A 12,772-nucleotide genomic window follows, 5' to 3' on the forward strand; every position below is an offset into this window, starting at 1 on the left:
CAAAACCTGAAAGTAATCTGTTACCATTTAACATTCTTAAAATACCTCTCATGCTCAGAGATCTCCTTAAGCAAATGCACACAGGCAGCCACTGAACTTTGACCATCTCTGGGGTAGAAGGCAACGACCAAGTGCAAAAAGAGCATCCTGGATCACACAGTAGAATGGTATATTTTTCACCCAGGACCTCGTCTTAGCACCTTATGCCCTGGCAATTTTCACTGGTGATGCAAAAAAAGAGAAAATGCAGCAACAGGTTCTGGATACACAGAGGCAGCCAAATCACCCTCCTCAGTATTATGAAGTGTCCTCACATGTATTTATTTCAGAGAAGTCCCTGAGCCCTGCAGTGTGGATGATGATCTGAATTCTTTAAAGCTGAGAGCATTTGTAACTGAGGCTTATTTCAATATGATCTCTGTTATAATTACTTCTGCATCTATGCTCCCCTTGCTCCCCCCTTTCTCCTTCTCCTTTTAATATGTAAAATTTGCAGCTACAACTGTGAAGCCTCCTTGCTGTGGTGAGGGAGAGAGCACAAGCCATTTCATGCAGGAGGTAGCTGTGACCATGCAACATTAAATATTAAACCAGTTTTGTGATCGCCCCCAGCACTAAGTTGCCTGCTCCCTGTCCCTTCTCCCTTCTCACTTGTCCCTTCCCCCTCTCCCAAATATTTCTCCAGCCCTGTCTCATTGGTGCTCTACTTTGCTTTGCCTTTTTTGGAGTGCCACCCTGTCAATCTAATGCAATAAGGCCAGGGGCAGGTGCAAACCTCTTACTATGGCTCCTCTTACTAACCAATCCTCTATCGGTCCCTCATCCCAAAATACCTAAGAGCCAATAGGGTGGGAAAACCCAGGACCTGGGGGAGAGGCCAAAGCTGCTGGATTGCTGGGGGGGGGGGGGCATCCATTTAGGGCTCAGGTTAGTTCAGGAGCTGCTGAACAAACGCTTGGATTCCTCTTGGGGCTGTGGTGACTTGTGGATAGCGGACGTGCTCTGCTGATCCACTTCCCTCTCTGTCAACATGGTGATCAAAGTCTTTGTAGCCACGTCTTCGGGGTCTACAGCGGTAGGTGTCTCATTTTTAACATACTCTTCTTTCTGCTGGGATCAGGTTGGTAAATTAGCCCAGAATATCCCAGGACAGCCTGGATTTGCCTGTGAGAAAATAACACTGGATTTCTTCTAGTCCACACTAGCCACCTTATTCTTGAAAGCTACTCAAGATGTAGAGAATTCCTGCTAATGCAGGATTGCTTGCATGCAAGGTTTTACTACAGTTATAACATTTCATATAAATTATCAAATAGATTTACTTCTGTTTGAAAAAGTATATGCAATATATATTCACTGAAGAAGGGAAAAGTGGGTATTTTATTTGCACAAAAGCTAAGGTAGATTGTTTGCAGTAGAAATTATTGTGTTTCTTTTTAAAAGAGACTTTAGGACACTGCTCCTCCAAAATGGGAACTCTGTCTAAGACAGAACCCAGAGGCAAAGTAAGCTGAATGAAGATATGCAGAAAAAAATTGTTCCTCCCTTTCCCTAGGTTGGTTGGTTGTTGGGGATTTCTGGTGTGTATGTATTTTGTTTTTTTTTTTTCCCTTGTGGGTTGTTTGTGTGTGTGTCTTGAAATGCTATACTGATGATTTTTAGTATTGAGATATACTGCTGTAGCTGTCAGCATAGTGTATCAACTGAAGGGAAGGGCATGTGAATAGTAGGGAGGTTGGAAGTCCGTGGGAGGTGGGAACCAGGAAAGGACTGTTTCCTTTTATATCCAGTTCCCAGATGAGCTCAGATTGCAGCTTTCCTTTGGCAGTCACTCACTCCCAGTGACATGGCTAAACAAACAGGCTGGTGCTTGCTCATAGCTGTAACTACATCTCTGTCTGACACCAGCTCGGTGTCTTTAAGAAGCTTCCAGAGTAGAACAGCTCCAAAACCCACACCCTGTTCATGGGGCCGTCACCTCTAGGAAATGAACTGGGGGTCATTCACTACAATTCAAATTGGAATTGCTGGGGAATTTTGCAGTTCTCTCATCAGCTTATCTCATCAGCCTATCGCTAAGCCTGATGCTCTAAATTTATTACTGACATTTTAGCATTCCTCTTTTAATAAGAAACCTCAGTTGCAAGGGCAACAAAGAAGAGGGGCTTGGACACTGCAGGTTTGGTAATTTGTAATGTAGCAGCTAATGCTCAAGTAGCTTTATAGACTGCCCTACACTGTGCTTTGCTCCTCTTTGGTCTTCTGTTTTTTGGTCTCCTTTTGTTGACCAAAGAAGAGTTGGTAAGGATACTCCTTTACCACTTTTCTGGGGAAAGCTGTGACCATGACTGAAATCACGCTACTGACATTCTATATGTGTGTGTTGAGGCCATCGTTGTCTTGTGTGCCTCAGGCATGAACTGTTGCCACTCTGGCCATAGGACTGGGGCTGTAGTCAACAAGGCAATTGTACAAATGCTTTGATTCAACAATGATATTGAGAGATCACTTATGCAATTAAAACTAAGCATATCATATATTTAGCACTAGCTGAACCAAGATCTTTCCCCTGCTATACACATTCCTTGTAAATTCTCCCAGCTAGTAGCTTTAACTAAGTCTTTTCCTCTTGGACTGCAGTGAAGGGCTGGGTGGGTATGCTCCACTGAACACTGAGTAACATGCAAGCTTTATCCAGCCATTTTGAGCTGTTAAGCATTGCTACTGTGGTGTACTACTCCTAAGAAAGATAGCTAATGCCAGTGAACTGTAACAGATTTTAAGCTTATTAATGCCAGTCTCCCCTGTAAATTAGCAGCCCACAAAAGCTGTTAGTGATACCCCAGACATACACTGGAAAGAAGGGTATGGCATCTTTGCATGGCAATATGTTTCTCTATTTCCTCCTTTCTGGCGTATTGGCTGTATGTGTAGCTGTAGCAACCTCAGAAGACAGAATGTTCAGATTAGTGATACATAATTTCAATGCCAAGTAAAAACAATGTTCATCTGGAGTAGTTTTACAGATTTGCTGATTAAAATTGAAGGTATCCTTTCAATGAACCTTTAATGAGTTTGGTATATATGAAATAAAACTCATTCATGCAAGGAGCCAGCACGAACCTTAATATATCACTAAAATCCTATTAAAAACAAATTTTGTATCAGCCTTGTACAGCTTTTCCTAAGAAGAATGAATTTAATCCCTAAAGCACTTAAACTGGAAGACTAAATTGTCCTAGTAGCACTGATGTGCTACTAGTAGCACTTCAATGTGGCTGATCAAATGCGTGGTGTTCATTTTGAATTTCAAACTAAGATGGGCTCAGCCTCTGCTGATTTACACTAGAGGATATTTGGTAAAGAATGAAAACCATCTCTATTCTATGTACCACACAATCACACTACTAATTGCAACTGGTTATCATGCTAATAAGTACTTTTAAAGTGAATGCAGGGAAATACACAGTAATGTCCTGGTGTTCTGGATCAGATTCTTGAATGATATAATTCACTGTGGCTCTAGAGCAGATCTGAAGTCTTTATTTTTCCCCTCACACATTCATAAATTAATTTTAAATAACTTCATCTTTATTATCTTTCTGCTTCAAACTTAGCTGGTATTGAACTATTCATTAAGGCAATAGTGCTAAAAAGTACTAAATTCTTGGCTTGAAGCAAACAGTAACAAATAAAATCTAGCTACAGAGGTGTTCAGAAATGGGTAATATCCTGCAAAGTTCTAAGATACCATGAATCACAGGAGAAACGGGGGATTTGTGTCTTACAAAGAGGAAGTCTTCTGAAGTCTTGCTTACTGCTGCTTATGGTTAGGGCACCTCTAAAATCCTTTTATTCCCAGTGGTTTTGGTGACATTATATGAACTTCAACTCTGTAGGTCTCAGGACTGAGAACAATGCAGACTATTTAAATTATGTCCTCTACAATGCAGCACAGCTTTGTCATCTGTGACTGTGAATCTAGCCATAGAGAAAGAGCTCGAATTGCAAATAGATTTCAAGTCAAATCAGAGGTAAGAGTGTGATCAATAATTAACAGGAGTAGGTTGTCCACGCAGTAGTAGAACCAGAAGTTGCAGCAATTCTGCCTACCAACATTAATGTTTGTCTTGCTCTAAGTTGTTGACTATGTACCACTTGCTTCTGCCACAAGCAGCTGGTCAATGTGAATGCTCAGGGTCGTAAGGATATAGATGATAATATTTAATTACTCATCAGATGAAACTAATATTATCTGTAGCTCTTACACTGTACATAGGTGATATTTATTCAGAACTATTTTAAGGGACTAAGCAGCTAGGGATGGTGGAAGTCAGGCTTTGCTGAAAGGGAAAATTACATTATAAAAGAATATCTTGCTCACTACCACTTCACAGGGAATCTGTGCCCAAGTAGTGTGAATTCTTGCATACCATCAGACACAAGTGAGGGCACAAACAAGCTCCTCTAATCTCATATCTTTTGGAACAACCTTTGCCTGTCCCCTGTGTTGTTACGCCCTGGAAGACTTCTCTCTCTCAGTACTGTATGCTGGAGAGATTCTTTTGGTTGCCCAGCTACTTGGTGCCAGCCACAGCACAGTCTTGCATTATGGTTTCATACTTAGAATGTGTCCCAAGTCTTTTGCTCTGCCTAACCTTTAATAATTGTAAATGTTAAAGCATAGTACATTTTCATCATAGTTTCTTGTTGTTCTCATAAACATCTTGCCTTTTCCTTATGCAGGCATAATTGCATGTAACTTTTTGTTTTTCCTCAGCATTCATTTTTCACACAACCTAACTTTTGCTTTCAGTTCTGGTGCCTCCATAATACCAGTCTGAGCCTCCTTTGTATTATGAGCCTCAAGCTGAAGAAATATTGTTTATCCAGGTTTAATTCTAAAAGCTATAGCTACAGTCATAAGCAAGGGAGCACAGAATCTGTAGCTCAGTTTCCATTATCTCCTCAGAGGCACTATCTGTCCTGGGCACTAGCTATTCCAGGAGCCATTATCTACTATGTCCAAAGAGACAAGCTGATGCTGAAATTGCAGCTGACAGCATTTGAGTACACTGGCTTTCAGAGCATGTGATGAAACTCTTAGCACTGGCTCATGCAGATTTTATTAACTATTTATGCAAATATTATCCTGCCACTTCCTGCAATGAAGTGTCTCTCAAGCAGTCCTTTCTGCCCCCTGAACATGTTCTGTAAGTAACTGTGCAGCTCAATAGCCATTAAGAAAATTACCTGTTTACAAAGTGAAAATAAGAACATAAGTAAGCACCTTTGAGATCTGTCAACTGCATGGCTTTTGAACACTTTGGATGAGTGATTCCATTCAAAGTGATGCACTTTTTCAAGCTCACCATAAACCTCTGCTGCTGCCATAAAAATGTACAGCATTTTATGTTATTTTTTTATAATCAAGCATAGATGTATAGATACTTCCTTATTCAAGCAAATAAAAAGTTTAATCCTTAATAATGAAAATTCATACTTCCAATGTAATACGCTATCATTCTACTTCAGCTTTCAGGTTTATTAGATTATAAAAATAGACAGTCCAGGAATTATTTTGTCTGTCTCAGACTGATTTACACTAGCTCGGTGTCACTTTAAATTCAGTTGTTCATATGTCTGACTTGTGAAGGTGAAGTTTCAAATCAAATGATGGCTCGTATGTAAAACCTTAATACATCAGTCTAGCTACTGTTTATATAGGACACTATCTTGCTGCATGGAGTAGCATAACTGGGAGGAGAAGAGAGTCATGTCTGTAGTGTGATTGTGCTAGACAGTAATTTAGTTGTCTGTGACTGAAGAGCACCTTCAGAGAATTTGGACAGATCAGTGCAAACAGTGCTTGCTTCAAATGCTGCAGTACTTGTAGGGCTAAAGTTCGGCCTTGCAGCTCCTAGATGAGATAGATAAAGAATCATAGAATAGTTAAGGTTTGAAAGGACCTTAAGAACATGTGGTTCCAACCCCCCTGCCATAGGCAGGGAGACCTCACACTAAACCATGTTACCCAAGACTCTGTCCAGCCCGGCCTTGAACACTGCCAGGGATGGAGCATTAACAGCTTCCTTGGGCAACCTGTTCCAGTGCCTCACCAACCTAACAGTAAAAAACTTCTTCCTTATATATAATCTAAGCTTTCCCTGTTTAACTTTGAACCCATTACCCCTTGTCCTATCCCTACAGTCCCTAATGAAGAGTCCCTCCCCAGCATCCTTGTAGGCCCCCTTCAGATACTGGAAGGCTGCTATGAGGTCTCCATGCAGCCTTCTCTTCCCCAGGCTGAACATTCCCAACCTTCTCAGCCTATCTTCATGCGGGAGGTGCTCCAGTCCCCTGATCATCCTCGTGGCCCTTCTCTGGACTTGTTCCAACAGTTCCATGTCCTTTTCTGTTGAGGACACCAGAACTGCACACAATACTCCAAATGAGGTCTCACAAGGGCAGAGTAGAGGGGCAGGATCACCTCCATCGTGCTGGTCACACTCCTTTTGATGCAGCCCAGGATATGCTTGGCTTTCTGGGCTGCAAGTGCACAGTGAAGCCGGCTCATGTTCATTTTCTCATCAACCAACACCCCCAAGTCCTTGTCCACAGGGCTGCTCTGAATTTCTTCCCTACGCAACCTGTAGCTGTGCCTGGGATTGCTCCAACCCAGGTGTAGGACCTTGCACTTGGCATGGTTAAACTTCATGAGGTTGGCATCAGCCCACCTCACAAGCGTGTCAAGGTCCCTCTGGATGGCATTCCTTCCCTCCAGGGTATCAACCAAACCACACAGCTTGGTGTTGTTGGCAAACTTGCTGAGGGCGCACTCAATCCCACTGTCCATGTCACTGACAAAGATGTTGAACAGGATCAGTCCCAACACCGATCCCTGAGGGACACCACTCGTTACTGGTCTCCAGCTGGATGTTGAGCCATTGACCACAACTCTTTGTGTGCAGCCATCCAGCCAGTTCTTTATCCACCGAGTGGTCCATCCATCAAATTGATGTCTCTCCAACTTAGAGACAAGGATGTCGTGCAGAACAGTGTCGAACGCTTTGCACAAGTCCAGGTAGATGACATCAACTGCTTTGCCTCATCCATCAGTTCTGTGGCCCCATCACAGGCCACCAAATTGGTCAGGCAGGATTTCCCCTTAGTGAAGCTGGCACTCACCAAGCACCTTGTTGTTTTTCATGTGCCCTAACATGCATTCCAGGAGAAAGAATCTGCTCCAAGATTTTGCCAGGCACAGAGGTTAAGACTGACTGCTGTGTAATTCCCTGGGTCTTCTATATTCCCCTTCTTGAAAATGGGGGTTATATTTCCCTTTTTCCAGTCGCCAGGAACTTCACCTCACTGCCATGATTTTTCAAATGATGGACAGTGGCTTAGCAACTTCATTTGCCAGCTCCTTCAGGACTCATGAATGGATTTCATCAGGTCCCATGGACTTGTGCATATTCAGGTTAAGATGATCTTGACCCTGATGGTCTCCTACAATGGGCCTAGGGTCTTCGTTCTCACAGTCCCTGCATCTGCTTCCCAAGACTTGGGCACTGTGGTCAGAGCATTTGCCAGTGAACACTGAGGCAAAGGAGTCATTGAGAACCTCAGCCTCCTCCAAATCCAGGGTAGCCAGTTCTCCTGTTAACTCCTGGAGGGGGCTCACATTACCCCTCGTCTGTCTTTTGTTTGCTGCATACCTATAGAAGCCCTTGCTGTTATCTTTCACGTTCCTTACCAGCTTTAATTCTAAATGGGCCTTAGAATCTTTTAGCTTACTGACAGTGTCCCACAGCTCAGGCACTTGCTGCAGGAGGACCTCCACCAGGGCACACTGCGTGCAGCTTTTCCCATTGTGCACCCTTGCCTCAAGACACAAAGGAAGGCACTTTCTACACTCCAAGGTCCGTGCTGCAGCCTCCCCTCTCATTGGTTCTGTCTGGGTGTCTGGTGTGATTAAGCTCACTAACTACCAGAACTGGGCAGAGGCAGTAGCATTTTCTGCTACTGTATGTGAAAAACATGGGTGTATTGCCTAAAAGAACAGTTTGCTCAGACAAACACAGAAGTTTCCTCACTTCAGATAGGATCCCAGCTGGGGCTGTCTTCTGCAGCCTACACCAACATCTCCAATAAACTCTGTCTTTCCCTTCCCCCCCCCCAACAGACCACTCAAGAAATAAGCCTGTGGGAGAGAGACGGCGGTCATTCTGCATTTCAGGGATTTGAACAAATGTGCTGGGGGGATTTGTTGCCAATCTCTAAATCTCTGCCCTCTATACAGTATTCTTATGTGATACTTAGCTGAGGGTTTTAAAACTGTTCTACACAACTGGGTCAGTTACTTGTTTTTCCGGAGTGTTGAAGGGAAAAGCTGCTCAGTCCACATGGTTTAAACCGAACTGGGATCAAAACACTTTACTGAGCTATCAAGAACATAGAATTAGGCAGCGGTCAGTGAAACGTTGCATTCAAGTAGTAATACAAGAGGTAAACCCCCAAATTAGACACATGCATGTTAATAAACACAAGCAAATATCTAAGCACCCTCTAACAAACACAGAAGAGATTTCTTAAATTCTTCTTCTTTCTAAAAGACCTCACCATAAGCAGCGCAGTAGCAAATGCCATTTGGCATACTGATAAGGAATGGTGAGGAAACCCTGTATGCTCTCTACATTTCTGCCAAGTTCATGCAGAGGGAACCAAAACCCCTTTCCTTTCACCTTTGGGATCGCCACTGTCAAACGACTACATGGTATAAAAGCCCTTATTGACACATCTGAACACAGAGATTAATTTACAGGGACACCAAGCAGCGGTGCCCAGTGTGTGGCCACCGTGGGCGGGACATCCTGCACAGGCACTGCCTCAGGCCAGCATCCCAAAGGCCTTTCTCCAAGGGATGCTGGGCAAAAGGGCAGCAGCAGCAGGGTTGCAGTGGGCAGGGCTGTGGGGGCCCCGTCACCGCAGTGTCATAGTGCCACTACCCACCAACACAGCATCACAATGCTCTGGGGCAGTATAAGGCAGTGTCCTCCCGTGTCCCACTGCCAGAGTGCCTGGCTTTGCCACCAGGACAGAGCTGGCAGCCTGAAGACACCCAAGAGGAAGTCCTTGAGGCACTGGTGGAATTACTTGGAGGGGCAGAGGGGGGAAGACTGCCCGAAGCTGCGGGAGGTTCTCTGCTGCAGTTCCAGCTCCTGGAGGGGCCAGGCTCACAGCTTATCTGATGGATGGAAATCCCGCTTCAGTCTTTGAGGAGCTCGCTGCCCTCATCTTCTGGGGAGGTAGTGGCAGTAGCCATGAGAAATAGGATCCACAGATGGCCCAGTGCCCTCCCCCAGTGCTTTGGAGCTCCAACTGCCAGGCACAGGAAGGATTCTTGCCCCCAGGGCTGATCAGGCCAGCGGCATTTTGCTGTTCTTGGGAACCCCTCAGATGGCTCCAGGCAGAGGCAGAAAAGGCAGAGCCAGTGTCCCCTTAGAGGCATAACCAGCCCGTGGACCCGGAGCCGGCCTTGCTCACATGCTCAGGGAGTAGCCGATCGCCAGTGCTGGGGTCAGGAAGGAATTTTCCCCCAGGGCAGATTGGCACCTCTCCTCGGGGGTTTTTTGCCTTCCTCTGAGCACTGGGCATGACCACTTGTCAGGTCTCCTCTGGTCCTGGTACTCTGGGTTATCGCCTGGTGCTCATGCACCACAAAGGTGGCCCCTCGTGTCCTGCAGCTGGGGGGGAAGGCTTTTTTTTGCCCCCAGGGTGGACTAGCAAGGGTCCCCGGGGTTTTTGCCTCCTCCGCAGCCGAGCACAGCCCCTTCATGGGGCTCCTTTGGGATATTGTGTCCCAAAGGCAGCTGCTCGTGCTCCACGCAGGTGACCCTCGTGCCCCCCATCCGTGGGGAGGCAGCGTTCAGCACTCCCAGGGTGGCCCCAGCATGACCCCGGGACTTGCTGCTGTCCTCTGTAGCACTGAGCACCACCCCTGGTCAGGTCTTCCCTGGCCCTTTCTGGCCAGGTTCTTGCACTCCTCTCACACCACCACGGCACTGCTCCTGCCCTGGCTTTCCTTTGTCAGGCTGCAAGGGATGCATCAGCCTGCTGCTGGTTATGCCATGTGCATCGTGTTAATGCTTGTGAGCATCAGCTCTCAGGGATTTAGAAAAAGAAAATATAATCTAAACTAAACTAGACTAAAATTAACTAAAGTAAGATAAAATAACTTTATTTATAAATAAATAAAATACTCTTTCCATCTGTAACCTTTCTGATTTGTGTCTTTGAACGGCGTTTTGGTGCTGAAAATCCCTTGACTTCCTAATGTCTGCTCTAAACCTCCCTGGGCACAGCTCTGAACCATACCCACATGTCCTATCAACGGATACCAGGGAGATCAGCACCTCCCTGTCCATTTCCCCTGCTTGGGAAGAGCTTGGAGAGCAGCCCACAGGTAGAGAGCTCTCCACAGGACACGCCTTCCAGCCCTGTCACCAGCTTTGTTGCCCTCCTGTATGCATTCAAGGACCTTCATGTTCTTATACGGTGGGGCCTAGAACTGCACCCAGTACTCAAGGTGAGCCTGGACTAGCACTGATTACAGCAGATGATCACCTCTTCCTCCTTTTTTTGTTACTAGCTCCCAGGTCCCTTGATTACCGCCCTCCTCCTTTTCTGTATGCTCTGTGGTGGACGCCTGTGGCCCCTGTACAGCTCAGGCCTGGAGCAAGCAGCCCAGCTCTCTCAGCTTCCCTGACACCTTTCAGCTACCGCCAGCGTCCCGCAGCTCAGCCCCTGCTGCAGGAGGGCCTCCACCAGGGCACCGAGTGCAGCCCTGCCCATGGGGCACCCTCTGCTCACGACTCCGGTGCAGGCGCTCTCTGCACCCCGAGCTCCGCGCTGCAGCCCCCCCTCTCATCGGCTCTGTCTGGTGCCGACGCCGCCACCGCGGGGGCAGCCGGAGCAGAGCTCCCAGAGCGGGCCCTGGCCCTGAGGCGAGCGCTCCCCATCCCTCCCGCTGCCCGCTCGCGCTGCCGACGCCAACCGCCGCGCCACGCGCCGCTCCCGCGCCCCCTGTGAGTCCCTGCTCGCCTCAGCGGAGCTGCGGCTCCCGGGCAAGGCCTGGAGAGGGCTCGAGGCTCCCTCGGTGGCTCTCGCCGCCAGGAACTGAGGCTCCGGGACGCGGGGTTTCCCCTCGCTCCGGTGCTGAAGGCTCCTCTCTCGAGCCGCTCACCTCCGGGAATGAGTGTATACGTATACAAGATGGGAAATTCTCTAAACGTTGCTTAGGAGTAGCATCCCTTTAGGAGAGAAGTATAGTGAGTATTATATCTTCAGAGTAAAAGGGTAGGTTATAAACTTGATGCTTAGCACAGGAGTTAAGCAGTACTGGGTTTTCATTGAGCTTTCACTCACAATTATGCCTACTGTTAAAGAACAGGTACAAAGAGAAGTATGTGGCTCACAGAAAGCAAAATGTCATACATAATGAGTAGGAAAAAGGAGAGTGTTACATATTGAGGAGAATATGTACATTCTCAGGCCTGTACTGACTTCAGGCAGGATTACCTTAGGTATCTGTACACCACACTCACAGATCTGGGAACAGAGTAGGAGGCTTCCTGCTGAGCCTCATTTCTTAAATGGAAATAATCACTGCTTCCAGGAAGGAAAGAGAGAAGCTGGTGTGGTGGCAGCGGAGGAAGTAATAGCAAAATAGCAATGCTCTGGGTGCTGAGCAGCAGTGTGGAATATCAGCTTCAAAAAGTCTGGGGGCTACTGGAGTAGTGGATCCAACTTGACATATTTGCATTAGATCTTCTTGTAACAGCAATTTCTTTTTTTTTTAAAAAACCAACTTTTTAAAGAAGGAATTCTGTTTTTCCTCTTTCCTGACCAGATCAAAAAGAAACAACAAGAAGTAGTGGGCTTTTTAGAAGCCAACAAGATTGATTTTCAGCAAATGGACATAGCAGGTGATGAAGACAACAGGAAATGGATGAGAGAGAATGTCCCTGGTGAAAAAAAGCCTCAAAATGGAATTCCCCTCCCTCCACAGATCTTCAATGAGGAGCGGTACTGTGGGGTAAGAAGCTGTTTGAAAATTTAAATACCTTCAGAAAGTCTTCTTTCACAAGTCGCTCTTTTCGATTAGTAGGAAGTGTCAAACAAATTCCTTAAGACAATTTGAGATTCACTTTGAAAGAATATTCAAAAGCAATTTTTAGGAACAGAAAAACAATGAAATAAAAGATTATTCCTTTTGAAGAGAAAAATATACATGGAGGGAAAACTGACTAGAGAAACTGCTTAACAGAATGTATGGATTATCTCCTGGAGACCCAGAGCCTATGCAGGGGACAGAGCTCACTGCAAGACATGGAGCTTGCTGTCTGTGAGGAGCTCTGTATTTTTCTCATTCTCCTGCCTCCTGCTATATAGCTTACTCACAGTTGTCCTGCTATTGGCTCTCTGCCTGAACTCTCACTCCTAAGACTAAAGACACTACTGCCTAGGTGAGGCTATGGCTTCTTCATAGAGTATGTCAGGATAACCAAATGTAGGCTGTGAGGACAGCTCAGCTGCTCTTCCAGTAGTAAATGCTCCATAATCTGGTTTGAGAATACTGAGCTACTCAAGACTAGTGGGATTTATAGCAAGGCTGACCTGCTATCTCTGGGTTTAGGTTAATATTTTGCTTTTTGAACTTTAATTTTACATGGGGAGTGTTGATATGTTGTTTGTTTGGCACAGACTCATC

General features: G+C 45.8%; 1 protein-coding gene across 8 annotated transcripts in view; it reads left to right on the forward strand.

Moving 5' to 3' along the window:
- The first annotated feature begins 919 nt into the window (after nt 1-919).
- Nucleotides 920-12,772, forward strand: part of SH3BGR (SH3 domain binding glutamate rich protein) — a 32,712-nt gene continuing 20,859 nt past the window's right edge. For 7 of the 8 annotated variants that reach the window (XM_057426376.1, XM_057426380.1, XM_057426383.1 and 4 more), the window contains exons 1-2: nt 920-1,075; nt 11,912-12,097. In XM_057426376.1, the coding sequence (XP_057282359.1) occupies nt 1,031-1,075; nt 11,912-12,097 (231 nt within the window). In that variant the 5' untranslated portion in view covers nt 920-1,030. Of the gene's footprint in view, nt 1,076-11,175; nt 11,331-11,911; nt 12,098-12,772 lie in introns of those variants that run through there. The other variant, XM_057426381.1, reaches the window with a different exon arrangement.

Source organism: Pezoporus wallicus, unplaced genomic scaffold (genome assembly GCF_028554395.1).
Source record: "Pezoporus wallicus isolate ANWC-B61680 ecotype Strahan unplaced genomic scaffold, APGP_CSIRO_Pwel_v1 contig_8747, whole genome shotgun sequence".
NCBI lineage: Eukaryota > Metazoa > Chordata > Aves > Psittaciformes > Psittacidae > Pezoporus > Pezoporus wallicus.